The sequence below is a fragment of the Talpa occidentalis genome, unplaced genomic scaffold (assembly GCF_014898055.3).
Source record: "Talpa occidentalis isolate TD23 unplaced genomic scaffold, MPIMG_talOcc4v2.1, whole genome shotgun sequence".
In the NCBI taxonomy this organism is placed as follows: domain Eukaryota; kingdom Metazoa; phylum Chordata; class Mammalia; order Eulipotyphla; family Talpidae; genus Talpa; species Talpa occidentalis.
Window position 1 is genome coordinate 3397303 of NW_026555331.1, and position 24125 is coordinate 3421427.

Below are 24125 nucleotides of genomic sequence, written 5' to 3' on the forward strand. Positions count from 1 at the left end.
CGAGGGCCCCGGGGCAGGTGCCCACCAAGGGTCAGGGCCGGGGCCAGGAGTGAGGGGCAATGCCACAGGGCAGGGATGGCCCCTAGGGCGTGTGTGCCCGCGAGGGGCGGGGGCTACAGGCCAGGCAGGCTATGTTGGGACCCCTCAGGGCCCGCCACACCCTGAGCCGTGAGGGCCACATGCCGACACGCTGCGTGGTCACGGGGGGGGGGGGGGGGCCGTGGGGCAGCGCCTAGCAGGCGAGAGCGCCTACCTCAGCCTCCGCAGCCCCAGCCAGGGCCCAGAGGGCAGGGGGCGCCCCAGGGGCCGGCTGCCTCCCGCATCCCCCAGGCGCCCTTGTCCTCGCGGTCCCCACACTGGCCTGCGATGGGAACCCCAGCTCCGGCAACTCTCGGGGCTTGCGGGGAGGGGTCGCAGGTCCCCGCAGGTCCCCGCGGGCCCCCTCAGAAGCAGCGTGTCCCAGAGCCCGGGGTCTGCGTGCACAAGGAGGTGGAGACGTGCCGGTCCCCAGCCTGCTTTCAGCCGGCGCTGCCTCCGTTTCCCTCCGAGGTGGGTGTGGGCCTCCCTGTCTGCGCCCACCAAAGGAGGGGCACGGGGGGCTGGCGGCGCCCGCTGGGAAGCGCTCTGGGTAGAGCGGCCCCCGCCCCCAGGGCAGAGCCAAGCCCCCGGCCCCAGGGCAGGGCCAGCCCCGGACTCCAGGCTCGGGCCAGCCTGCGCCTCGTGGGAGAGGGACGGGACGGCTCGGGAGGGAGGGCCGGGCAGAGGGAGGGCGCGGGTGACCTCCGGAGCCCCCCGGGCCCCTGGGCGTGAGTCAGGCGCCTGCTGCCCCAGCTCAGCGCGGCTAAATTACTAGGTCTGGCCCGGCGGGAGCCGCTTATAAAGGGTCTGGGCAGCTGCTGCGCAGTCCCGGCCAGCGACGCGCCACGATGAGGCCGCTGCTCGCGCTCCTGCTCCTGGCCGCCCTGTGCGCGGACCTGGGTAAGGGCGTCCGCGCGGGGCGCACACGGCTGTCCGCGGGGCCTGGGTCCGGTGGGGCTGCGGGATGCTCCAGGCCGCACCTGGCGTCCGCAAGCAGGGGCGGGGCGTGGGCCTTTGGGGTGCCCCTGGTGTAGCTGGCTGGGGAGCGGGGGGCCAGCGCTCGGGGAGGGCTGAGACCACAGGCCCCGGGCGGGTGCCGGACCGCGTCCTGGAGACAGTGACCGGCCCCGGTGCCCTGGCCAGCGGGGCCTCCTGGGAGCCGGACTGAGGCCTGACCGACCGGCCGCCGGCCCCCCGTCCGGACTGCTCATCCCATCGGACGGCTGGCGTGTGACCTTCGCCAGGGCTGCTGCTCGGGGGCCCCGGAAATGGGGGTTGCTGCGGCCTGTGATTATCAGCTGAATAATTACCATCTAGGGATAATTAGCCCCTCAACTACCTCTGAGTGCGGGGGTTGGTAAGGTGGAGACTGCAGCCGGCTGGGGAAGCCCCCTGGGTGTGGGGGGGCCTGGGGCTGACGGAGGCGCTGTGAGGATAAGTCCCAGCCTGGGGAGACTGGAAAGACTGGAGGGCCAGTCTGGCGGGGGGCGTGGGCGGCTGGGCTCCCGGGAGATGACCCGACGGCCTCGAGGTGGGAGCAGGCTCTGCTGCCGGGGCCTTGGCTCTGCCCAGGACAGAGGGACTTTGGGGCCCTGGGGGGTACAGCGGCAGGCAGGTTCCTGTCCAGAGCTACCCGGAGTGTCTCGCTGCCCAGGCCATACCCAGGACTCTGCTGGGGACGGGAGGACAGGAGTGGGTGGGTGACTGTAGAGCCCAGGCCGGGAAGCTTGGCCCCAGCCCTGCCCGGAGCGCTGAGGTGCAGCCCGGACCCGCTCGGTGCGGCCTGACCATGCACCCACTCTCCCTGGGCGGAGGGCCTGGCTTGCTGGCCATGTGAGGAAGGTGCTGTCCTCAGGAGCGTCCCCCCCCAGGAAGTGCCCTCCCAGGCCCCGAGTCCTGGCGCAGCTCCCCCACCTGGGCAGGGTGCTCCTAGCTCCCCCACACCCCAACACCTGGCCCATCGCATCTCCTAGTGCCCACATGCTGGTCCCTGGGTCCTCACTGGTTGCCCTCTTCCTACTACACCCCCACCCAGGGGGCGTCCCTCAGACGGTGGACACAAGTCCATCCAGGCCCAGCTTCAGGGCCACCCAGCTGGCCCTCGCATCTGCTACCCGGGGCCTTAGCCCTGTGCTGGCTGTCACACGCCGGCTGCCAGTGCGCTGTGGACTCCTGAGGGATGGACCGGTCAGCTGCGGCCAGGCCCCTCACGTTTCCTCAGGCACGCACGCACGCCCGCTGTCTGGCAGGGGCAGCCCGCAGACCCCACCGCCCAGCCTCCCCCTCGCTCGCTGCAGACTCATCCAGGGCTCCGCCCAGCCCCCAGCCCCGCGCCTGCCCGCCCACCGGCCCGCTGGGGCCTAGATCCTGCTGGAGGCGCGGGGAGGGGTGGCGGGTGGCGGGCAGGCTCCTCGGGCCGGCCCCCACTGACGGGGGCTGTCTTGCTCCCCCAGCCCTGGCCCTGCACTGCCACGTGTGCTGTGGCCACGAGAACTGCGAGTCGCTGGTGGAGTGCGCCCAGACCGACAAGTACTGTGTTATCACCAGGGCCAGTGAGTACCGCCAGCCAGCACCCGAGGGCGCAGAGCCCGCCTCCAGGGAGGGGCGGGCGGGCCCAGCTGGGTGAGAGCCCGAGGGGCACAGAGGGAGGCCGGGGCGGGGGGACAGCGTAGGTGCAGCGAGCCAGCCGTCTGCAGTTCAGCTGTCCAGATGGGCCTCCCGGACCGCGCCCCCGCCAGCTCCGTCCCTGCCCCATCTCCCACCCCCACCAGGCGCAGGGGCCTCTCCTCCCCCGACCCCCCGACTCAGTGGGGTCAGGCCGCCTGGCTGTGTGACCCGGTACCCCGTTTCTTCCAGGGCATGAGGAGACCTCCTATTGGGGGTCCTAACTCCATTCCCCAGGCCCCCCTACAAAAAGTGGAGGCTCTGCCTTGGCAGCCAGGCACCCCCGCCGGGGGCCCAGAGCACTCTCCAGGCCACACTTGCTGAAGGCCCCATGAGGCCCGTGGGGGCCCGGGCCGTACACGCGCGCGGCTGACTGGGGCTGGACGGGCCCGCGTCCCCTCCAGCTGGCTGGCCCCCACCTCCCGCCAGTCCGGGCCCAGCGCAAAGGGCCTCCCTGTGGGGCAGGGACAGACCTGGCAGAGTCGCCAGGCGCAGCCCTCCCAGGGGCTTGGAGACGGCCCCACGCTGGCCTCGCTCGACCCCAGATGTGGTCACAGCCAGGACCTGCCCCCCCCTTAGCCAGAGAGGGCCTGAGCGGGGCTCTGCTTCTCCAGGGGCCCTGCATGCCTAGGGCTTCCTGGGGGCTCCCTACACCCCCAAAACCTCTCTTCTTTCAACTTCAACGGGACCGACACGCCAAAGACCGGGTTCCCTCTGTCTCTGTGGGGATGGCTTCTCTCAGACTCAGGGGCTCCCCACGCTCCCCATCTCTGTACGCTGCCCGCCCCGTCTCTCTGTCCATCTGTCCCTGTCCGTCCACTGTCTCTGTGCACCTGTCGCCAGCCAGGCCGCACTCCGGGATTACAAGGGGGACAGCCACCGCTGGGGCTCAGCCTCACCGGGCGGGGGGCCCGGGGTCCTGGAGCAGGAAGCTGGGCCAGCAGGAGTCCGGGGAGCCCAGGCGGGCAGATGGCAGGGCTGTCCCCACTTGGGGCTCCCTGTCCCCCCCGCCTCCCGCAGGTCCTGACCTGAGACGCCAGTTGTGCCATCCGGCAGTGGAGAGGGGGCTGGGGGGTGAGAGCACCCCTGGGTCTTTGCAGGCAACCCCAGGAGGCCGGGCAGGCGGCAGCACCTGGCCTCACCCTGGGCTCTTGGCTTCCGCAGACCAGGAGGAGGGTCCGAGGACCCCGGGGCCTGGGCCCCCCAGCGCAGCCCGGCGGGACTGGCCTGTAACCAGGCTGTCTTCCCACTGGACGCACGCCCGGGGGCCCCTGACGCACTCCCCTCAACCAGCCCCCCTCGGGCCACTTCCATTTTCCCTATGATGGGGAGCCGGAGCCCCTGTGGGGGGACTGTCCTTAGAGCCCAGCTGCCCTCCCCTAGAGAGCTCCAGTTCCGGGAGGGGGTGAGGAGCACAGGGCTCCCCTCGTCCTTGGGACGCACAGAGGCGCCCACTCTGTCAGCGGGAAAGGGAAGCTGGCCGGAGGCCGAGCCTGGCTGCGGGGAGCCAGGGCGCCCAGGCCCGCGGGCACCAGGCCACGCCTCACCCTCTCTCCACAGCCAACCCGGGCGGCATCCTGGTGATGAAGTCCTGCGCCCCGGCCTGCCCCAACAGCACCGTGTCCCCCGACGGCCGGGCCCTCTCCGTGTCCTGCTGCCAGGGCAGCGAGTGTAACCGCAGCGCGGCCGCGGGCCTGGCGGGTGGCCCGGGGCTCCTGTGGGCCAGCGCCTCGGCCAGCCTGCTGTGGGCGCTGCTGCGGGCGGCCTGGTGAGCCACGGGTCGCCCGCCCCGCGCCCAGACCGACCCTCGACCGCCCCCAGGGAGTGGCCCTCCCCGCCACTCCCCTGCTTCCCACACACCAGCCCCGCGGGGCCTCCGCCTGCCCTGGCCACGCCTCGGACACCCTCCCCTCCCCAGGCCTGTGCTCCCGGGGACGGAGCATCTTCACCCCCTCCCCGCGCCTCCAGTCCACATCCGGGCTCCACCCTGCGCGGCACGCTCCCCGGCGCCCACCCCGCCTCCTCTCGTGCCCGCGGTGCCGGGCCACAGGGGCGGGTGGGGCCGGGGCTGGGGTGCGGGCGCTGGGCCTTCCGCCACCCCCAGCCGCTGGCTCGTCCATCCACTCCTCTGCTTCTGGTGGCTCCCCTGCCCGCCCCCGCCCCTTCCTCCCTCCCTCGCGCCCCGCCACCCCCCACCCCCCGGCAGCACCCTCAGCTGCAAGGCGGAGGTCGAGGGGCTTCCGCGGACAGAAAGGACCCAGCTGGCCCCACTCCCGGCGCTGTCACCGTGGACCCAGAGCCCCGGCCCCGGCAGGGATGCCCGCGGGGGCAGCAGCTCAGGCCGCCCTGGCATGGGCCTGGGCCGGGGCCGCACCTGCTGGGCTGGGTGCCCGCGCAACGGGTGTCAGCCGCGACCTCCCGGGGTGCACGCGGGGAGAATAAAGCGATGAGCCCGGCTGGGCCTCCTCGGAGCGTCCGCGCGTGGGGTCTTCCTGTGCCGGGCCGGCCCGCGGAGGTGGGTGCGCTACGTGGGGGCCACCGCCAGCGTGGGAGCAGAAGCTGCTGTCCCATAAGAACCAGAACCTGCCCCCCCACGTGGCAGGAACCCTAAGTTCCAAGTTTGGGGGCTCAGATGGGTTCCACTGGGGAGACTGCTGATCCCCAGCCCCGTCCTCACCATCCTGACCTCCAGGCCCCCGAGCGCCCCACACACGTCCTGGGGCATGCGCTGGGCTCCAGGGCTGCTCCCCACCCAGCCTCCCTGGGACCACCTTCCCCCTGCCCCGCGGCCTCTCCTCGGGTCCCGGGACAGGCCTGCCCAGCGCCTACAGTCAGCAGGGCTGCGGGCTTCGGAGCCGCCCCAGGGCGGAGGCCCCACCCTGGGAGCGAGACAGCCCCGCCCCACAGCCCCACCCTCCCTCCGCCCAGGCTCCAGGCACTGAGGCCCCAAGTTCCCATGCACCCCCGGGGTGGGGTGCTCTGCTCGGGCAGCACCCTCTGGCCGCCTGTGCGACGGTCTGTCCCCACCTGTGCGGGGACTGCGAACCCGTTCCGGGGCGAGGCGGGCACAGTGCTCCCCGGCTGCCAGAGACACATGGTCCCCCCCGCAGGGGCCGGCATCTTGTGGTCTCTGCCCTGGGAGGTCCCGGAGCAGACGAGCTGGGCCTGCCTGGAACCAGGGTGTCGGGTGTGTCTTCCCGCGGGGCCAGGCCCGCAGCGCTGGGGTCCTGCTGGGCTTGGAGTGGGGCTCCTGCGGGGCGGCCGCTCCAGGGGCAGAGCTGAGGCCCAAGGTTGGGCCGCCTGCCCAGCCTGGGAAGCTGAGGTTTCCCTTAAGGAGGGTGGGGCTCTGCTCCACATCCGTGGAGACGGGGCTCCCCTCCAGGGCAGGCCTCACCCCCGTAGCCGCTGGAGCTGCACCAGGCGAGGGCCCACCCGCCCCTCCCAGGCCCTGCGCTGAGCGCTGAGCGCTGAGCGCTGGGTGGGCCACCCCCCCCCCCGTGGGCCCCCCCCCCCCGCTGCTCCCCGCTGCTCCCCACAGCCCTGCAGAGAGCCCCAGCAGGGACTCTGCCCCTCCCCCACTCCCGTGTGCTCTGCTCACGCTGCCCCCAGCAGCCCCGGAGACGGGAAAGCAGCGCTCCAGGCCAGGGTGGCACAGCAGGTGGGCGGGACACAAAGGCCGCAGCAGGAATGGCTGGAGGGAGCAGGGGGAGGGCAGGGCGGGTGGGCTGGACCCGCAGAGCCCGGCTACTGTGCGGGTTCTGGGAGCAGCACCCCGAGTGTGGGTGGGGGTTGGGGCCGCAAATCCAGGACACAGAGGAAACCGCCGCTCCCCAAATGCCCGAGGAGGAGCTGGGGCTTGGAGCCAGCGGCCCAGCAGGGACACTTTCCGCAGAGGGCTGGGCGGCGGGGGCTGCCTGGTCCAGGCTCGGCCGGGGGCTGCTGCCCTGTCCTGGGCCGGCTCCGGGGCTCCAGCCAGCCTCTCCTTCTGATGTTCCCAGCCGGGAGGCCTCAGCCCAAGCCAGGATCAGTCAGCCACTCCCTGGGGGACCCAGCCTCCGCCCCTGGGGGCCTGTCCCCACTCCCGGAGCAGGCGGTCTCGGACAAGCCCCTGGGGGGGACCAGATTCAGATTCAGCAGCCGCCAGAGGCCCAGGGGAGACCCGGGGCTCCGGGGCTCCTGCCTCGAGGGACCAGGCCAGGGCGATGAGGGCAGCCCGCGGACCCTGCCCCGGCCCCGTGGCGGCCGAGGCCTGTGCCCCGCACGCGTGTGTGGGGCGTAGCGGTCCGCCCGAGAGTTTCGCCAGCCGTTTCCAGAGTGTCCTTTGCACTCCGGGCTGTCCCGGGGGCTCTCGGGGTGTAGGGGGGCAGCTCCGACAAGGGCAGTTTCCTGTTCCCAAGAGATGAGGACAAAGTGGGGGGGGCGGGTCGTCAGGGAAAGGAACCTGCGTTGCTCCGCGTGCGGGGTGCTCGTGCGAACCTGGACAGACAGACCGGCGGGCACGGGATGTGCACAATGTGCCTGTTCCCCTCCTCGGGCTGGGCCCCACCCCCAGGTTCCGTAGAAGCACAGGTGAAAGCGGCGTGGCTGCACGGCAGGTGCTGCTCGTTAGTGTTTTCCACCAGACACCTAAAGGCCCGAGGCTCGCAGGCCCCACCAGTGTCACGCCACAGCCACGCAGAATTCCTGCTGCAGGGACGGGTGCGCACAGGCAGGGGAGGGGAGGGTCAGCATCAGAGCGCTCTCCTAGGGGAGCCCCGAGCAGTGAGCGGACGGGCGTGTGGGCAGAAGGGTGTGTGGGTGGAGGACAGACGGATGGATGGGTGGAGGGTGCATGGCTGGAGGGTGCATGGCTGGAGGGTGCATGGCTGGAGGATGGATGGATGGAGGGTGCATGGCTGGAGGATGGATGGCTGGAGGGTGCATGGCTGGAGGGTGCATGGCTGGAGGGTGCATGGCTGGAGGGTGCATGGCTGGAGGATGGATGGCTGGAGGGTGCATGGCTGGAGGGTGCATGGCTGGAGGGTGCATGGCTGGAGGGTGCATGGCTGGAGGGTGCATGGCTGGAGGGTGCATGGCTGGAGGATGGATGGATGGAGGGTGCATGGATGGAGGGTGCATGGATGGAGGATGGATGGCTGGAGGGTGCATGGCTGGAGGGTGCATGGCTGGAGGATGGATGGCTGGAGGGTGCATGGCTGGAGGGTGCATGGCTGGAGGATGGATGGATGGAGGGTGCATGGATGGAGGGTGCATGGCTGGAGGATGGATGGCTGGAGGGTGCATGGCTGGAGGATGGCTGGAGGACAGATGGGCGATGGGTGGTGTTGGATGGCGGGTGGTGGAGGATGCGCCAGGGGCATATGAACAGGTGTGCTGTGCACGGGTGTGAGGGTGGGTGGGTGGGTGCATGGGTGCTGGGTGGATGTGTATACGGAGAGCAGGGAGGTGGAAGGGAAAGTGGCACGTGAGGGCAGCGGGGTGCCAAAGGACAATGAAGCGCCCTGTGCTCACTGCTCTGGAATCTGCACCCACGCGGTCACGGAACCCGGGCTGCCGGCCCCACGCTCCGGCTGTAACAAGGGTGCAGTGAGCCCGGCGCGGCGGCGGGGGAGGCAGGGGAGAGCGGGAGACCTGGTATCTCCCCAGAGCCCCAGAGGGAGCTGCCCTGACGTGGGAGAATACCCCTTCCAGGGCACCTGATTCTCAGTTCTGTGGGTTTTCCCAGTCTAGGGTCCCGTGTGCCCCCACTCAAGGGCTGAAGACAGCAGCCCCAGCGCTGGGGCATCGTGCTCTGTGCCCGCTCCCGGCTGCAGGTGCCACTCCATGGGAGGACACAGATCCCAGCCCAGGGCCCCCCTCTTCCTGCAGACCCCCAAGTCCCTGTGCCTCCCAGGGACACGGCTGGGAAGCTGGCGCCGGTGCCAGGCGGGGCTGTGGAAGGAGCCTGGGCAGAGTCTTCTGGTCCTCCTGGGTGAGGGGCCCGGAGCGGCCCTTAGGAGCCCAGAGCCCAGTCCAGCCAGTGGGGACAGACCTCGCAGGAGCGGGGAGGCCGCCCGTGGCCTGCCCTGGGTCTGCGGTTGGCAAGGGAAGGGGCCTCATGGAGCATGGCGCCCGGAGCCCAGCCCCTCCCGGGATGGGGAGGGCGCCCCTGGAGAAGCCGCCCCGAGGTCGAGGTCGGGCAGGTGACAGGCAGCAGGCGTGAGACCCTGTCTGGGCCCCAGCGCCCCTCCCGAGCCGGGGAGGCAGCGGCGGAGGGTGCGGGAGAGCCCCAGGCTGGAGGCCAGGCCCGGCCGCCTGTGCCGCCCCGTGGGAACCTGCGTCACGCCGCGCTTCTCCCTGCCTGACTCACCGCCGCCGCCCGCCCTGCTGGGGAGAAGCTGGGCCCACCCTAGGCCCCAGGCCCCATCCAGACCCGAGACCGTCCCTGCCGCACCCTATGACAGGGACCTGGGCTCCCCAGGCTCCCCACCGCCCTGACCACACACCCGGGCAGCGCCCCGGCGAGCATCCCCGCCCCACCCGTCTCCCCAGTGCTTCTGGAGCCTGGTTTCCCTCTGCAGCCTCGGCGCCTGTGGCGGCCTCTGCGCAGCCTCCGGTGCGCGAACTGGGGCCTGGGGTCAGGGCCCGCGGAGGGCAGGCAGGACTGAGGTGGGGCAGGGCAGGGAGGGGTGTGAGAGGGTGGATGTTGCACAGGGGTCTCGGCTCCCCCCGCTCAGGGCGCCCTGGGAATGGGCCCGTCCGGGCTGGGGACCCCGGCTCGGGGGCTGGGGAGAGCTCGTTCGGGAAAGCAGCAGCTTTCTCCAGAGGCAGGGCATGAGGGAGGGGATGAGCGGTTTCGAAGAAGAACTTGCTTTTGCCCCGCTCTAGGGTGTCCTGGCCCAGCCCGCCCGCCTGGTTTCTTTTCCTCAACAGAAAAGGGTGTTGGAAGGGGACCAACTTAAGGAGGGAGCCATGATGGCCCCTCTAAGACCATAGTCAGGCCGCCACCTGCAGGAAGCCCTCCCTGACGGCACCATCCTCATGATTCCCAGTTCTGCCATCAGGGTACCTTCAGCAGGGCTGTTGTTGATGCCTCTCTGGGAAGCCCTGGCAGGGCCTTGTGCTCTGGGATCAGGCCTGTCCAGGGCACGTGCCACAGAGGGACCTGAGTGCCCGGTGCAAGTGGGTCAGGTGTGCAGGGACCCCTACAACCTCAGGTGCCTCATGCCCAGACCTCCACTCCCCACCTGCTGCTCCCATCCCCCATGGGGGCAGGCACACCCGCCCCCGCAGGTGTGCAAGTCCCAACAGCAACAGCAGCAGCAGCTGGGCTGGAGCTGCCTCGCAGGGGAGGCCAGGAGCCAAGCTCAGGGTCACCTCCGGGGGCAAGCCTCGAGGGGCAGTTAGATGACCTGTGTGGGGGGTTTCTGGGTGAGCTGGAGTTGGTTTTCGCCCCGAGGGGCAAGGGAGGCAAGGCCCAACTCAGGCCGGCTGTCAGGGGCTGCCCGAGACGCCCGGCTCTGGCGCCCGTGCCAGGGAACTCAAGCACATGAGCTCTCTGGAGCCTCAGGTCCGCACGAGTCCTGGCCCGAAACCCCAGGCGCCCGCGGTCCTTCTGGCGAGGGTCCATCGGCAGGGCCGGTGGCCCTCTGTGCTCCCACCCCCGCTATCAGGGCGTCCTGCCAGGGCAGGGGCGGGATGTGACCTCTGGGGCCACCCACCCAGGACCCCTCAGCACCCAGAGCAGACGTAGAGACAGCAGGGAGCGGGCGGGGGGAGGGACGCGCTCGGAGGCCCTGCGAGGCTGGCGTGGGGCGGGCTCCGGCACTGCCCTGGGGGCCCCGGGGCTCAGTATGGAAGGGCTCTGGTCTTGGGGGGTCGGGGCAGAGACGGGATGAAGGCAGCTGCTCCTCTGGGGCTGGGCCCTGGCATGGGGGGAGCATCCGACAGAGCCTGGGGGCCGAGGAAGGGGGAGGCAGGCTGGTGGAGACAGAGGGGCGCCAGTTCCCAGGCAGCAGCAAAGGGCTGAGTGTGCCCCCCTGCAGCCCTCCCTGCCAGTCTCGCTCGCCTCCCAGCCCAGTGCAGCCACGCCCACGTCCTTGCCCTGTGGGGGCCCACCCCAGCTCCTGGGCACCACCCCCGCCCCCCCCCCCCCGCAGGCACCACATCTCAGCGGGACCTGCTCCCTCGGGCTCCTACCCCCAGGTTCCATGGGGTGGGCCAGCCTGGCAGCCGAGCCCAGGCCCGGAACAGGCAGGCACCGCCTCTGGCCTCCCGCGCCTGGTGGACACCGGCGGGCCGCGACTGACCGTGGGGCGGGCGCGGGAAGGGCGCGGCTGGTGGGGGCGCAGATGACAGCTGGTGGGCCTGGCAGGGCCAAGCAAGGCTCAGGGCGAGGCCTGGGGGTCTCAGGCCCCAGCTTCCGAGGGAGGACGGACCCCACCCTGGGGGAGGTGGCGAGGGACAGACCCCTCCCGGCCGAGGGCTGGCGAGATGGGCCGGTGGGCGGGGCAAGCCAAGAGGAATGTGGGGCACCCGCCCCTCCCTGCGTGCTCTAAGCTATAAGGCCTCCAAAGAGGAAGGGCCCTCCCTCCTCCAGAGACACCCCAAGATGAAGACGATCCTGCTGCTGTTCATCACCCTGGCTGTGGCCATGGGGCCAGGTAGGGTCCGAGGGGGCTGGGCCGGTGGGCAGCCTTGTGGCAGACCTGCGGGCTGGCACTGGAAGCCTGAGCTTGGAGGGCTCAAGGAGTCCTGAAATGATGGGGTGCCAGACTTGGGGCTGAATGCAAAATGAACGCCTGGAATCCCAGACTTAATTGTTCCAGAATCAGAGATTAGAGCCCCACGCAGAACCAGTGGGGCTGGAAGGTGTCCCAGCACGCCTCTCCCCGGAGCAGGCAGATGCCCGGCCACCCGGCGCTCTCCGTCCGGTCCCTGGCGTCCTCCCGGGGGGCCCTGGGTGGGGGACAGCAGCGTCCCCTTCCGGGCCACCGGGGGCAGAGCCCCCCCCAGGCAGGGACTGTCTCTGCGTGCGGGGCAGCACGGTAGCCCCGGGGACAGGACAGGAGGGGTGGACTCCGGCGGTGTGCCCCGGAGGCCTCTGGAGCTCCTGACGCCACCCTCCCCGCAGCCCGGGGTCTCCGCTGCCACGTGTGCAGAAGCACCACCAACTGCAAGAACCCGCAGGCGTGCGCGGCCAGCGCCCGCTTCTGCCGGACCCGCACCAACGGTGAGCGACGGGCTGGCGGCGCCCCGGACCCGAGGGCTCGGGCCAGGCGCCCAGGGGCCGGGCGGGGGGGGGAGGCCGGGGGAGCCAGGGGCGGGGCTGGAGGGGCAGCCAGGCGGGCGTGGGGCAGGAGGCGCTGCCCCCCCTGACCGCGCCGCTTCCCCAGTGGAGCCTCTGAGCGGGAACCTGGTGGAGAAGGACTGCGCGGACTGGTGCAGCCCCACGTACAGCCTGCAGGGCCCGGTCAGCAGCGGCGCGGCCGCCACCCTGTGCTGCCAGGGCGAGCTGTGCAACGAGCAGCTGCGGAGCGCCGCGGCCGCCCGCACCCCAGGCCGCCCCGCCGCGCTGGCCTGGCGCTGGCCCTCAGCCTCCTCGCCCTGCGCCCGTAGCCGGCCCGCCCCGCCCGTCCTCCCCGGCCCGGGTTGCCGCCCTGGAGGGGGTGTCCCCCGCCAAGTCTGGGGGCGGGTCCCGCTGGCGTAGAGCTGCCCGCCCGAGCCACGGGCCGCCGCCTCCTGGAGCAGCCTGGGGGCGGCTGCCGCGGCTCAGGCCACACTCCCCCTGTTGGGTTGTGTTGATTTTTCTACTCACGGCTTTGCTGGTAATAAAGGACTGAGAACCGGTGTGTGTCCTCACTGCCCGGCCTGCACCGCGGCCTGGGGTCTACTCCCCACTGCCTGGATACGGGACCCCAGCCCAGCGCCCGGGCTGGCCCCTCTCTGCGGGGCTGCCCCGGGGCCTCGGGGCCCGCTCTCCGGGGCCGGCCCCACTGCCCGGGCTGCCCCGCGCTGCGGGTCCTGGCTCGCTCCCCGGCCTTCCGGGTTCCGGGCCTGCTGCCTCGGGGCTCCGGCCCTCAATGCTCGGTTTCTGGCCTTGCCGTCTGCGGGTCGCCGCCTGGCTCTGGGGCCCACTCTCTGGGTTATGGGGCTGCCACTCGGGTTCGGGAGACACACTCGGGGTCCGGGCCTGTCTGGTAACTGGAACGGTGGTAGCTCTCTGGCCGTGGGGCCACTGAGGAAGCACATTGGACAAGCCTGAGTCGTGTCTAAGGGGGACCCGAGGCCTTGGGGGGCTGCCCCGGACCAGCAGCCAGCACCCACTGCCTCCTGGGCCTGGCACCCTTGCAGGCGGTAGCAGGTAGCCGCAGGTGCCGGGGCCCGTGGCTGGGTTGGGCACTCAGCCCTGTGCCCACCACACGGGCGGTGGTCCCGGGGGCAGGGAGGCTGGGCTCGGCGGACCACCACGGGCCCGGCCTCCTGAGCTCTGGCACCCAGCCCCTCGCCCTCCCCTCCGTGTCCAAACAGCCTCCCCAGGGTCAGCAGGTCCCTCTCGCCCCACCCGGGGCCGGGCACCTGCTCACGCCCTGGGCAGGTCCTGGTGCCTCTGCTGGACAGCAGGTCTCCCATGGTGCCCCAGGGGCTGACCCCCACCTGGGCCACGCTGAGGAGCGGTCCTGAGGCGGTGCCCCCACCCCTGAGTAGCCAGCTGGAGCTAGGCATTGGGAGGAGCCCATGGAGGGGATCCCCTTCCTTCACCCAGAGCCCCTCTGGGCCTCTCTGCACCCCCACTGGGAGGTCCAGCAGGTCCAGTCGCCCATGTGAGGTCCAGCAGGTCCAGTTGCCCATGTGGCTGTGAAAACCCCTGTCATCCCCCCCAGCCTCCCACCAGACTGCAGCGGAGTCAGCAGGCTGCACCCGGGGGAGGGACACTCCCCGCCAGTGCTGGTCAGGGGGGAAAGTGGCCCGTGGCGGCCCCGACTCCAGACCAACCGCAGACACACCTGGAAGCAGGTGTGGCCCCCTGGGTGGAGGCTCGGGGAGCCCGCCCCCTCCTGGGCCCCGAGGCCACCCGGGCAGCGGAGCCTGTGTCTGGGAGGGGCCTCCTTGTGGCCGGAGCAGCGCCTGACCTGGTCACACCCCAGGGTGCAGCCTCCCAGGGGCCCAACTCTCAACTGCCTCTCAAGGACCCCGCTGGACAGCTCACAACCCCGCAACTGCCCTAAACGGCCCCCCAACCCCAACCCTCACCTGACGAGGGCCCATCCCAGGGGATACATCAGGGGTCGCCGGGGACAGGGCCCACTGTCATCCCTGACCCTGGGATGAAGGGTGAGACGGTCTGAAGGGGGTCGTTAGCTCGCACCCACATTCCCGCATCCCTGAAGGGAGGGCCCCCTTCTGCCAGAACCGCCCCAAACCCCGAACACGCACAGTGATCGCAGGGTGCCGGGGCCCCCACGCACTGCAAGGTGGTTGTGCTGACCTCAGCGCGGGTTCGGCCGGCTGGGCCTCGCCCGCCTCCGGGGACACAGGGGCGAGCTCTCTGTTCTCCGCTCGACGGGTTTGAGGTCAACCGCATTTCCAGACCCACGCAGCTTTTTGGGGGGTTGCGGAAACTGCTGAAGGCGCTCTGAGGGGCAGGAGGGCTCTCCCCACGTCGAGGGCGGCCTCCTCAGCATCTCTGCTCACTCGCCGGGGGCCATCCCGCGCAGGGGACAGGCAGGGGGCCTGGGGGGCCACACCTGCCCTGGCCTGCCCGCAGCAGGCTCGGGGGTGCCCGGGGGGTGGGGTGGGGGGTGGGGCACCGCCGAGGGCAGGGTGCCGCCCCGTCTCGAGACCACAGCGCGCCCCGCCCTTCTGGGCCCCGCCCACGGGTCCCGCCAGGCCCCGCCCCGGCGCAGCGCCCAGCGGCCACGGGCCTCCCCGCCGTCCCCGGCAGCGCCCGCGCGGCGCGGGGTCCCCTCGCCTCGGCTGCGCCCCCCGTGCCGCGTCCCGGTGGCGGCCCGCGGGGGGCCGGGGCCGGCCTGAGCCGCCGGGGCCGTGGCCGCGAGCGCTCGCCGCGGCCTCTGCGCTGGACTCGCGCTGGACACGGGCTCCCACGCGCCCGAGTGAGGCCGGGGTGGGGGGGGCGCGGCCGCTTGGAGCCGCTGCCCGGGCCGAGAGCGGGGAGGGGGCGGTGGGGAGGGGCTGGGGGGTGGGGGGTTGCGGGGGCGGCCGCGCCGAGCCGGGACGCGTGAGCCGGCGGGAGGCCGCGTCCTCCAGGCCCTCCCGCGGGGCGCGGAGGGAAGAGGCGGGGTGCCGCCCCCAGCAGGTGCGGGGGGGGGGGCCGCAGGCGGGATGGGGGACTCGTTGCGATAAAGTGAAAACCAAAACCGCAGGCGGCTCTGAGGCCGAGCGCCCCGCGGGCGCGGGAGGGGCGCGGGGGGGCGGGGGGGGGGGGGTTCCCGGCTGTCCTGAGCCAACCCCACGCAGGCTTGGTGGACGCCACCCCCACCCCCACGCCAGACCAAAGCCGGCAGGACGTGGGGAGAGACGCCTCCCGTCCCCGCGGGGGGCGGCCGGGGCCTGAGGGCGGGGGGGGGGGGGGGGGGGCGCCAGGTTGGGCGTGGAAACCAGCCCGCGGCCTTGGGGGCTCTGGCCCGCGACCGCTCGCTCCTGGCCTCACCGCCCCGGCCGGCCGGGCCGGCGGCAGCTCGAGAGGCCTTGGGACTCCCGGTGGCGGGCGGGCGGGCGCGTCTCAACCTTGGTCTCCCTCTCCCCAGCCGCGGGCCTCGCCCCCCGGAATCCGCCTTCAGGAGCCTCGCGGCGCCTGCAGCGGAGCGGGGACAAGTCCTTTCAAGCGCGGGTGGGGACGCACGGCCAGGCCCCCGTTTTGAACCGGGGTGGCCCTACAGCACCCGGGCTGCAGCCGCGGTGAAAACGCAGACGTTGTGCAAAAATGGAAAGTGACGTAGAATATGCCCAGCTTAAGAAACCCCCGCGCACCGGGTCTCCCGGGCGCCCTCTCCTGCCTCTCCTGCCCTGTGCTCAGCTCGGGGATTCCCGCGGGGGCGCGGGGGGCTGCGGGGGCGGCGGGGGCGCGGCGGGGGCGCGGCGGGGGCCCCGGGGCGGCTCGTCCTCGCGCGGGTCGCGGTCCCGGCGAACCCGCTCTGGCCGGCGGAGGGGCCGAGCCTTCCCTGCGGCCGGGGCCGGCGAGGTCGTCTTTCCGCCCTTGGACTTTCCCCTATTTCTGCTTTTGTGCGCGTTCTAGATTTTTTCCTTTTTTCCCAAATGACGGAGCACTTCATTTCATGCGCGCCGGAGCTGTGTGAAGGCGAGCCTGCGACCCGGGTAGGCTCTGTGAGCTTCACGACCGGCTTTTAACGTTTCAGACGTTTCTGTCCTTGAACAGGCGTCGGCTTGTGTTTAGAGCTGAATCTGGAAACGATATTTTCTTTTTTGTACAAACATGCAAACACACCATGAACACAAACACAGAGGACAACAGCTTATGTTTCCCTTAAGAGGCACGTACAGGCCTCCCTGGTGGCGCAGAGGTGGAGCGCCCCGCCGTGAAGCTGCCCGCAGCCTCTGCAGCGCGGGTTCGATTCCCGGCCGGCCAGGGAGGGGCCCACATGGCGCGCAGACCTCTCCTGCCGCGCCCGCTGCTCCCCTCAGCAGTGTACTTTGTCATTCTGCCTGTTCTGCTCCCCGCTCTGTCTCTGGTGAGTCCTCTCACCCTCCTGTGCATCTGCCCTGTACCCCGGTTCTCATATAAATAAATAAATATTAAAAAAATAATTAAAATGCACACACATAAAGGGATTGCAAAGTATCCAGAAAATAATTTATAATTTCCCCCCAAATACCCAATTTAACTAATGAGGTAACATGTTTCATGAAATATCTTTTGTTTGTGAGTAAATTTAATGCCAGTGCTTCACATGAGCACTTTCTATTCCAAAAGATGCCATTAATAAGCTACAGTAGGGCCTCCCCGGTGGCGCAGCGGTTGAGCGCTGGGTTGCGAAGCTGCCCGCGGCCTCTGCGGCGCCGGTTCGATCCCCGGCTGCTCCCCGGCCACCAGAGGAGGGTCCCACATGGCGCGCAGACCTCTCCTGCCGCCCGCTGCTCCCCTCAGCAGTGTCCTTCGGTCCTTCTGGCTGCTCTGCTGCTCCCCGCTCTGGCTCTGGTGAATTCTCTCACCCTCCCGCGCTTCTGACTGTACCCAGTACTTGTATAAACAAACAAACAAATAAATAAAACATGCCTCTATAAAAAAAAAAAAAAAGCTACAGTAAGGAAGACAAGCGCCACCATGTCCCAATGTTTATTTTAAATTCTTTATGTATTATGTGAATATTTCAGCCAAATAAAGGCCCAGGGTTAGGCCTCCCACTGTTCCGAGGAGACTTCTAGTCGAGGTGTGACGGCCGGGCAGGCTCGGTTGGGTCCACTCTGCACGGAGCTCTGGGCCAGGCGGTGGCTCCCGGGCCCCACCAAGCCCCGGGAGCACCGAGCAGGCCCGCCTCGCGCCACCCGCCCTCGCGCGACCTTGTCCCTGCCTTGCGGGGACCCCAGGGTGCACCCCCGCCCAGGTCGCACCCCTGCCCCCGGCGTCGTGGGCAGCGCTGACCACGAGCCGGGCCGCGGTGCGGGCCTCCCGATGGGAACGTGGTTCAGAACGAGCGCCCCGCTTGTAATAAGATGCAGGAAGCTAGTATTTCCAGCTTTCTTTTACAACTTTATTTTTTTTAAGATTTATTTATTTTTATACAAGAACCGGGGTGTAGGCCAGAGGTGGGGGGGGAGGGGAACCCCCAGGGACAGCGGGGAGCAGAACAGGCAGACTTAATGGAGATCCACTGCTGAGGGGAGCAGCAGGAGACAGGAGGAGTCTGCTGCGCCCCGTGGGTCACTCCCTGGCCGGCCGGGATCGAACCTGCGCTGCGGAGGCCCGGGACAGCTTCACAGCCTGCGCTCAACCCGCTGCGCCTCCGGGGAGGCCCCCTCTTTTACAACTTTAAATGGGTATTATTCAAAATAGGAAATACTGGGCCTCCCCGGCAGGGGTAAGCACAGCTCTACGCGGCTGTCCGCAGCCTCTGCAGCACGACTTCGACCCGGCCAGGGGGCTACCCTCGCGGCGCGGCAGACTCCCTGCCGCCCCGCTGCTCCCCGCCGCGGTGTGTGTCAGTGGATCCGCCTGCTCTGCGCCCCGCTGTCTCTGGGGATCCCCGCACCCCTGCCCCTCTGGCCTAGATCCCCATTCTTGTATGCATAACCGAAACAAATCAACAAAAAACAGAAAATACTGTCGTAACATTAAAGCCGATTCCATAAAGTTGGCGGCAACTAACAGCGTCTTTCGAGGTCTCTTGGACTCGTCAAAGAGCTCGTTCTTGTCTCCTTACTCCGCAAAGCCGGACGGTCAAAGACCCGTCCAGATTCAGCATCTCTAAAACCACTCAAGCTATAAATCGTTGCTTTGACGCGTCTGGAGCGTTCAGGCATGTGCACGCCGTCTTCAGCGCTGCCCTTCCCGCTGGCAGAGAGCGTCAGGCCGAGTTTTCCTTTCAGGCCGCGCGGCGAGACGGCGCTGTCGTTCCGCAGGCGCCGAACCGGGCTCCGCCGGGCCCACTCGGGCCGTCACGGGCCTCTGAAGAGAGTCCGCGAAGCCGGCTGGCGGGGCGGGCCCGGCCGCCCCACCTCCAGGCCTCGGCACCCCCAGGCCTCGGCACCCCCAGGCCTCGGCACCCCCAGGCCTCGGCACCCCCAGGCTCCGGCACCCCCAGGCCTCGGCACCCCCAGGCCTCGGCACCCCCAGGCTCCGGCACCCCCAGGCCTCGGCACCCCCAGGCCTCGGCACCCCCAGGCTCCGGCACCCCCAGGCCTCGGCACCCCCAGCCTCGGCACCCCCAGGCCTCGGCACCCCAGGCTCCGGCACCCCCAGGCCTCGGCACCCCCAGGCCTCGGCACCCCCAGGCCTTGGCACCCCGAGGCCTCGGCACCCCCAGGCCTCGGCACCCCCAGGCCTTGGCACCCCCAGGCTCCGGCACCCCCAGGCCTCGGCCGCAGCCCCTGGGCGGGCGCCGCGCGGGAGGGACGCGGCCGCCCGGCCGCCCACGCCCACAGCGGCTCGCGGCCAGCTCTGAAGTCGGGGTCCCAAGGCGCCCCACAGAGGCCCGCAGCCCACGCCCCCGCGGGGGGCCTGCGCTCGGCTCCAGGGGCCCTCGCAGTCGCCCCTCCTGGGGCTGCGACCCGCTGGCCGGCGGGGTCCCGGGAGGGCAGCCGGGCGGCGGGGCCGGGTGTCGCCGGCCGAGGGCGGCGGGCGGGGCGGGCGGGGCGGGGCGGGGCGGGCGGGGCGGGCGGGGGGGCGGGGCGGGGAGGGTCCTGCTGTGGGCCGCGTGGGCGGCGGCCGGCGGGGTCTGCGCAGGCGCGCGCTGCCCGGGCGGGGCTCGGCGGGGGGCGGAGCGGGGCGGGCGGGGCTTGCGGGGCGGGGCGTGCTCAGTGGGCGGGGCGGGCCCGCGGAGAGGCTCGCGCGGCCGGGGCGCAGCCCGTGGGCGGGGCTTCCGGGGCGGGGGCGGGGCTTCCGGGGCGGGGCGGGGCGGGCCGGGGCGCGCCGGACCGCGGAGGCCCGAGGGTCCAGGCGTCCAGGTCCTTCGGGCGCGGGCGCCAGACCAGCTTCGGGCCGCGGGGGCGGCGAGCGGCGGCGGGGAGCCGGGCGCGGGGAGCTCCGCGGGGAAGGTTGCAGCAGAGGTCGCCCCGGCTTAGGACCGCATTTTTGGGGGCGGGCTCCCCGAAGGGCGGGGAGTGCAGGAGACGGGCTGGGACTCCGGTACGCCCCGGGGGCTCCCGAAAATGGGTCATGGCAGAAGAGCTGCTGTTTTCGGGAGGGGGGAGCTTGATTTGGCGCCCCGGCGCGAATGCCCCCGCGGGGAGGGCTCGGCGCGGCTCCCACCCAGCGCCAGGCCCGGCCGGGGCTCCCCAACGTCCCGCGGGGCGGCGCCGGAGGCGCGGCGGGGCCCTCCCCGGCCTGAGGCCCAGGCGCCCGAGCCTTCCCGGAGGCGGCCCCCCCCCCCGGGAGGCCGGCAGGACCCTCGGCGAGTCCGCGGCGAGAGTGCCGGGCACCGGCAGGACCCGCGGGCCCCGCTCTCGGGGAAGCAGGGGTTCTGTGCTGTGTCCTGGCCCCTCCAGCCTCCTGGCCCCCCTCGCCCTGCACCCTCTGCTTTGCAGCACCGCCGGGCCGGTGGTCATGTCCCAGCCCAGCCCCCTGCTCCTCCGATGTCCCCTCCCCCAGAGGGGGCTGAGTGGCTCCTCCCTCACCGGCGGCCTAGCCCCCTTGTGCCCTTCAGGCCCGTGGTGACCCCTGTCCTGGTCCCCCTCCGTGCAGGGCAGCCGTGATCCCAGTAACCCAGGAGCTCCCGTAGGACGGGGTGTCCGGCCCTTCACGCCCTGGCCCAGTTGGCCTGCCGGGAGCGGAGTCCCAGCTGCTGTCCACCTCCCACTCCCACCGCGGCCTCTTGCCTCCGGCCATGGCACCCCTGCTCATCCTGTTCCTGGTGGCCCTGGCGGGACTACCTCTGGGTAAGACGGAGGAGGGAGGGGTGGACAGAGCCGTGTCTGGGGCAGGCGGCCTGATAGTGGGCAGGAGGGAGGCCCGTGCCCTTCCAGCTGTCCTGCCCTGGCGGGGCGGTGGCGGGGCCTGGCGGGCTGCGGCAGGCTCTCCGGCGTGTGACCTCCCCGCGCCCCAGCCCAGGCTCTGGACTGCCACGTGTGTTCTTACAACGGAGAGAACTGCTTCAACCCGCTGCGCTGCCCAGACATGGTGGCCTACTGCATGACTACGCGCACCTGTGAGTCCTCCCCTGCCCCGGGGGGCGGGGGGGCTTCCTGCCTCGTCCTGGCCCTGCGAGAAAGGGGTTGGGCCTCCCTCAGACTCTCTGGGGATCCCAGCTCACTCCCCACCCTGCAGACTACACCCCGACCAGGCTGAAGGTGAGCAAGTCCTGCGTGCCCACCTGCTTCGAGACCGTGTACGACGGCTACTCCAAGCATGCGTCCACCACCTCTTGCTGCCAATACGACCTCTGCAACGGTGCTGGCCTGGCCGCCCCCAGGGCCCTGGCCCTGGCCCCCATGCTCCTGGCCGCCCTCTGGGGGCTGCTCTGAAGCCCTTCCCCCTCCCAAGGACAAAGCACAGCCCTGCCCTCTCTCTCTGCACACCCTACGGGCCCTCTGCTACCCCCCCTGCAGCCCCTCAGCCACACCCAGGACGGTCCTGCTCCCAGGTATTCCCTGTCAGAGGCTGCTGGGCAGCCACTGGCTGGGTGGAAGAGGGCGGAGGAGCTTGGCCCCTCCTCGGACCAAAGATGGGGATCTTTGGTCCTTGCAGTCGCTGATTTGAAGGGCATCTGCCCAGCCTGCCTGCCTCTGGAGGGCAGGCGAGAAGGTGGGGCCTTGGGAGGGCAGGGCAGGCCTGGGAGGGAGGGCTGTCCCCTTCCCACCCCAGGGTGCCTGGGTGTCTCTGACTGTTGTCGGGTCGTGGACATGGAGGGGCACAGCAGCAGGCTCGGTCCCTGTCACCTGTGCCCGGAGGACGCCGGTCCAGCCTGCCCCTGGAGGGAGGCCCCACGGCCGCCCAGGCCCCAGGAGCTGGTTGGGTGCAGCGGGTGATGCCTTCTGCCCAGCCAAGCCCTGGCCTGGCCGCTGGCCAGGGCCTGCAGGGCAGCCGCTCTGTTTCTGCATTGGGCCTGCGGAGCACTGACCGCAGGCTATTTTGGGCCAGGGGGGAGGAGCAGGGCCCTGCCCATCAGGCTGGGCAGGATGGCCTGGCAGCCTGGCACCCCGGGAGCGCACTGCCTGTGGATGGGGGTGGGGAGGGCAGTTGCAGCCCACCAGTCAGCCCACCACTGTGGGGTGAAGCAGGGCGCCCCCTCCTGGCGGTGGGGGCTGGCCAAGGGAGTGGGAGGGAGGGGAGCTGCCTGGGGTTTGGGGGAATGGGGTGGGGGTGAGGAGAAGGGGAAGGGGGGTGGGGGCGAGGAACCCACGCTCTCCTCTCCGCAGGCACCGGGAACCCCCAGTCCACCTGCCTGCCCCTCCTGGCAGGAAAACCAGGGCTCGTCTACCCCAACACCCTGCCTGGGGGCGGGGTGCCCTGGAGCTCCCCCAGGGGTCGAGCTCCTCCCTTCCAGGTCCAGGAGCAAGCCCTGCGCCCCCTTCCCCCCCCCCCCCGCTGCCGCTGCACTGGTGGCCCCAGGATCCAGGCCTCCTTCAGTGCGGCAGGCCGGGCCACAGCAAGGTGCGGGTCTGGGGGCCCCGCGACCGCTGGTCAACGTCGTGCTGGGGCGGGGGGTGGCGCTCCCTCAGGCTGGCCTGGATCTCGGAGGGAGGTTGGTGCCAGGGTGGAATTGTCCCTGGACCCTCAGGCGTGACCCATGTCTCAGGGGGCCGTGCTGCAGACCCCATCTTAACAGTCTTGCTCCTGGACCCGGCTGCTGGGTGCAGCATGGGGTCAGGGCCTTTTGTGGGGGGCGGTCGGCGCCTGAGGCTAGCCCCAGGCTGGCCAGGGGAGGGACGCCAAGGGCGGTGGGCCAAGGGCACAGCCCAGACAACCTGCCACCCAGAGTCTCCTCCCTGGGCCCCTCAGGGAGGTGGGCACCAGAAAGCAGTGAGATCCTCTGAGCCCCCACAGCCAGGGGATCCCCAGGAAGGGAAGCCTCAGGGAGAGGCCAGAATTCCCTGCTGAGCGGCTGCGGATGGAGGGGGATGCGCGCCCCGCCTCCAGATACCCCAAGACTAGAGCTGGAAACAGCCATCGCCCTGCAAGCCTGTGTCCTGGGTGTGGGGAGCTGAGAGGAGCCTCTGGGTGGACCCCCAGCCCTGCTGCCCCAGGGTGAGAGGCGATGGGGGGAGCAGGCATCCTCCTGGCATCATGTCCTTCTGTCCCTGTCCCCACCCGACCAGCTCCAACACCGGGCAGGCCGCCCCCTGGTAGGCACACGGCCCGGCCCGGCATGTGGACGTGCTTGGCGCCCCCGGCTGCGAGGGTGCCAGTGCTCGGCGGGGCAGCAACCCCACAACTGTGCAAATTGGGTGGGGCAGGCGGGAGGGCAGAGCACAGCGGCAGGGGGCCCTGTGGTCCCGTGTCCAAGCTCTCCGAGCTCTCCCGACTCCCTCCTGGGCGAGACCGTCCTCACGCCCCTGTCACAGGTGAGGAAACTGAGGCACAGAGAAATGAAGGGGCTGCCAGCCTCCTGGCCGCCTCCTGGCCCTCCCCCCACCACCCTGCTGCACTGCGGGGCCCTCAGAAGCTGCACTCCCCGGTCTGGGAGGTGAGAGCAGGCGGGTGGGTTTGCAGGCACCAGGCTGAGTGTGCCCATCACTGCAGAGCCGGGCCAGGAAAGCCGGGGAGGCCCAGATGCCAGAGGTGCAGCTGGGGTGGGGGCACCCCAGAGCAAGGTGGGCAGTGGGCGGCCCCACCCCCGGGCTCATCACTGCGCTCCCCTGTCCCCGGGCAGCCTGTTTGCCCCAGGGGGTGAGTGGCCCTCAGCGGACACTCCTGTGGCAGGGCCTCCTGGACACCCGGGGGACGGGGCAGGGGCTGGGTGGGCGGGCATCGGCGGCTGAGGTCAGCTGGGCGCAGGGGCTTGGAAGGGCGCGGGGGCGGGGCCGCGAGCCGGCTGCTCCGGGGGCCTCTGGTCTGGCGAGTGCCCGTTTTCCTCAGTTTCCGACCTCGAGAAAGGGAAAGAACTTGTGGGGTGCTCCCTCTCCCAGCCCTCATCGTGGCACCTGAACCCCCATAACACCCATGGGCCTCAGCTGCCTCCTGGCTGAAACGGGGTGACATTCCCCACGTGGCTGGCCCCCCGGGACGGATGGCCAAGCCCCCTCCCTTCCATCTGCTTCCCAGCCCTCCCGGGGCTGCCCCCTGGCCCTGCTGTACGCCCCCCCGCCCCCACCTCCCAGGGCCCGGGCCCAGGACTCTGAATAAATGGGTGAACCACGTGTCTGCTCGGCCCGCCCCTAACTGCGCGCCGTGCCAGTGCCCAGCCTGCTCCGCGGGCCCTGCCGGCTCTGCGGGTGCTGGTGCCCGGCCAACCCGCCGGCCAGGTGCGGGGCCTGGGAGGGGGATCAGCTGGAGAGGCAGGATTCCTGAGGCTCCTGGGCGCCCAGTTTCCAGGGGAGAGGGGAGCTCCCCAGTGCACCCCACGGGAAGAGTCCCCGGGTGGAGGAGGGGGACCCTCACCTGCCCGCTGCCCTCCTCCTCCGGGCCCTCTGCCCTCCCGGCTTTCTGGCTCCCAGCCCACCCTTGGGCTTGCGTCCGTCCGTCCAGCCAGCCCAGAGGCTGACCCGCCCCGCGCCCGCCGCCCCATCCTGACACCAGGGACTGTCCTGCTTGACGGGCAGGCCGGCCCTCA

The 24125-nt window shown here is 70.9% G+C and overlaps 3 protein-coding genes across 4 annotated transcripts; all 3 read left to right on the top strand.

Annotated features, from left to right (window-relative positions):
• Nucleotides 1-926: 926 nt before the first annotated feature.
• Nucleotides 927-4514, top strand: LOC129145378 (ly-6/neurotoxin-like protein 1). Its single transcript, XM_054692791.1, has 3 exons — nt 927-978; nt 2532-2630; nt 4303-4514. The coding sequence occupies exons 1-3, from the start codon at nt 927-929 to the stop codon at nt 4512-4514; spliced, it is 363 nt and encodes a 120-aa protein (XP_054548766.1).
• A 6703-nt stretch (nt 4515-11217) lies between these two features.
• Nucleotides 11218-12339, top strand: LY6D (lymphocyte antigen 6 family member D). Its single transcript, XM_037508224.1, is given in 4 exon segments — nt 11218-11384; nt 11855-11953; nt 12117-12296; nt 12299-12339. Coding segments are annotated over 4 exon segments (459 nt in total). The 5' UTR covers nt 11218-11245.
• Nucleotides 12340-19419: 7080 nt separating this feature from the next.
• Nucleotides 19420-21670, top strand: LYNX1 (Ly6/neurotoxin 1). Of its 2 annotated transcripts, none has more exons than XM_037497133.2 (4): nt 19420-19543; nt 20099-20292; nt 20460-20561; nt 20681-21670. In XM_037497133.2, the coding sequence occupies exons 2-4, from the start codon at nt 20241-20243 to the stop codon at nt 20875-20877; spliced, it is 351 nt and encodes a 116-aa protein (XP_037353030.1). In that variant the 5' UTR covers nt 19420-19543; nt 20099-20240; the 3' UTR covers nt 20878-21670. The 2 variants fall into 2 exon arrangements, with proteins under 2 accessions (XP_037353030.1, XP_037353105.1); XM_037497208.2 differs by having other exon boundaries at nt 19423-19464.
• Nucleotides 21671-24125: the final 2455 nt, after the last annotated feature.

Bases quoted from the DNA above. Each gene is read 5' to 3' on its own strand.
- LOC129145378 (XM_054692791.1), top strand. From the start codon at position 927: ATGAGGCCGCTGCTCGCGCTCCTGCTCCTGGCCGCCCTGTGCGCGGAC. The intron at 979-2,531 runs GTAAGGGCGTCC...TTGCTCCCCCAG, and splicing joins CGCCCTGTGCGCGGACCTGG to CCCTGGCCCTGCACTGCCAC. The intron at 2,631-4,302 runs GTGAGTACCGCC...CTCTCTCCACAG, and splicing joins CTGTGTTATCACCAGGGCCA to CCAACCCGGGCGGCATCCTG.
- LYNX1 (XM_037497133.2), top strand. From the start codon at position 20,241: ATGGCACCCCTGCTCATCCTGTTCCTGGTGGCCCTGGCGGGACTACCT. The intron at 20,293-20,459 runs GTAAGACGGAGG...CCCGCGCCCCAG, and splicing joins CCTGGCGGGACTACCTCTGG to CCCAGGCTCTGGACTGCCAC. The intron at 20,562-20,680 runs GTGAGTCCTCCC...CCCACCCTGCAG, and splicing joins CTGCATGACTACGCGCACCT to ACTACACCCCGACCAGGCTG.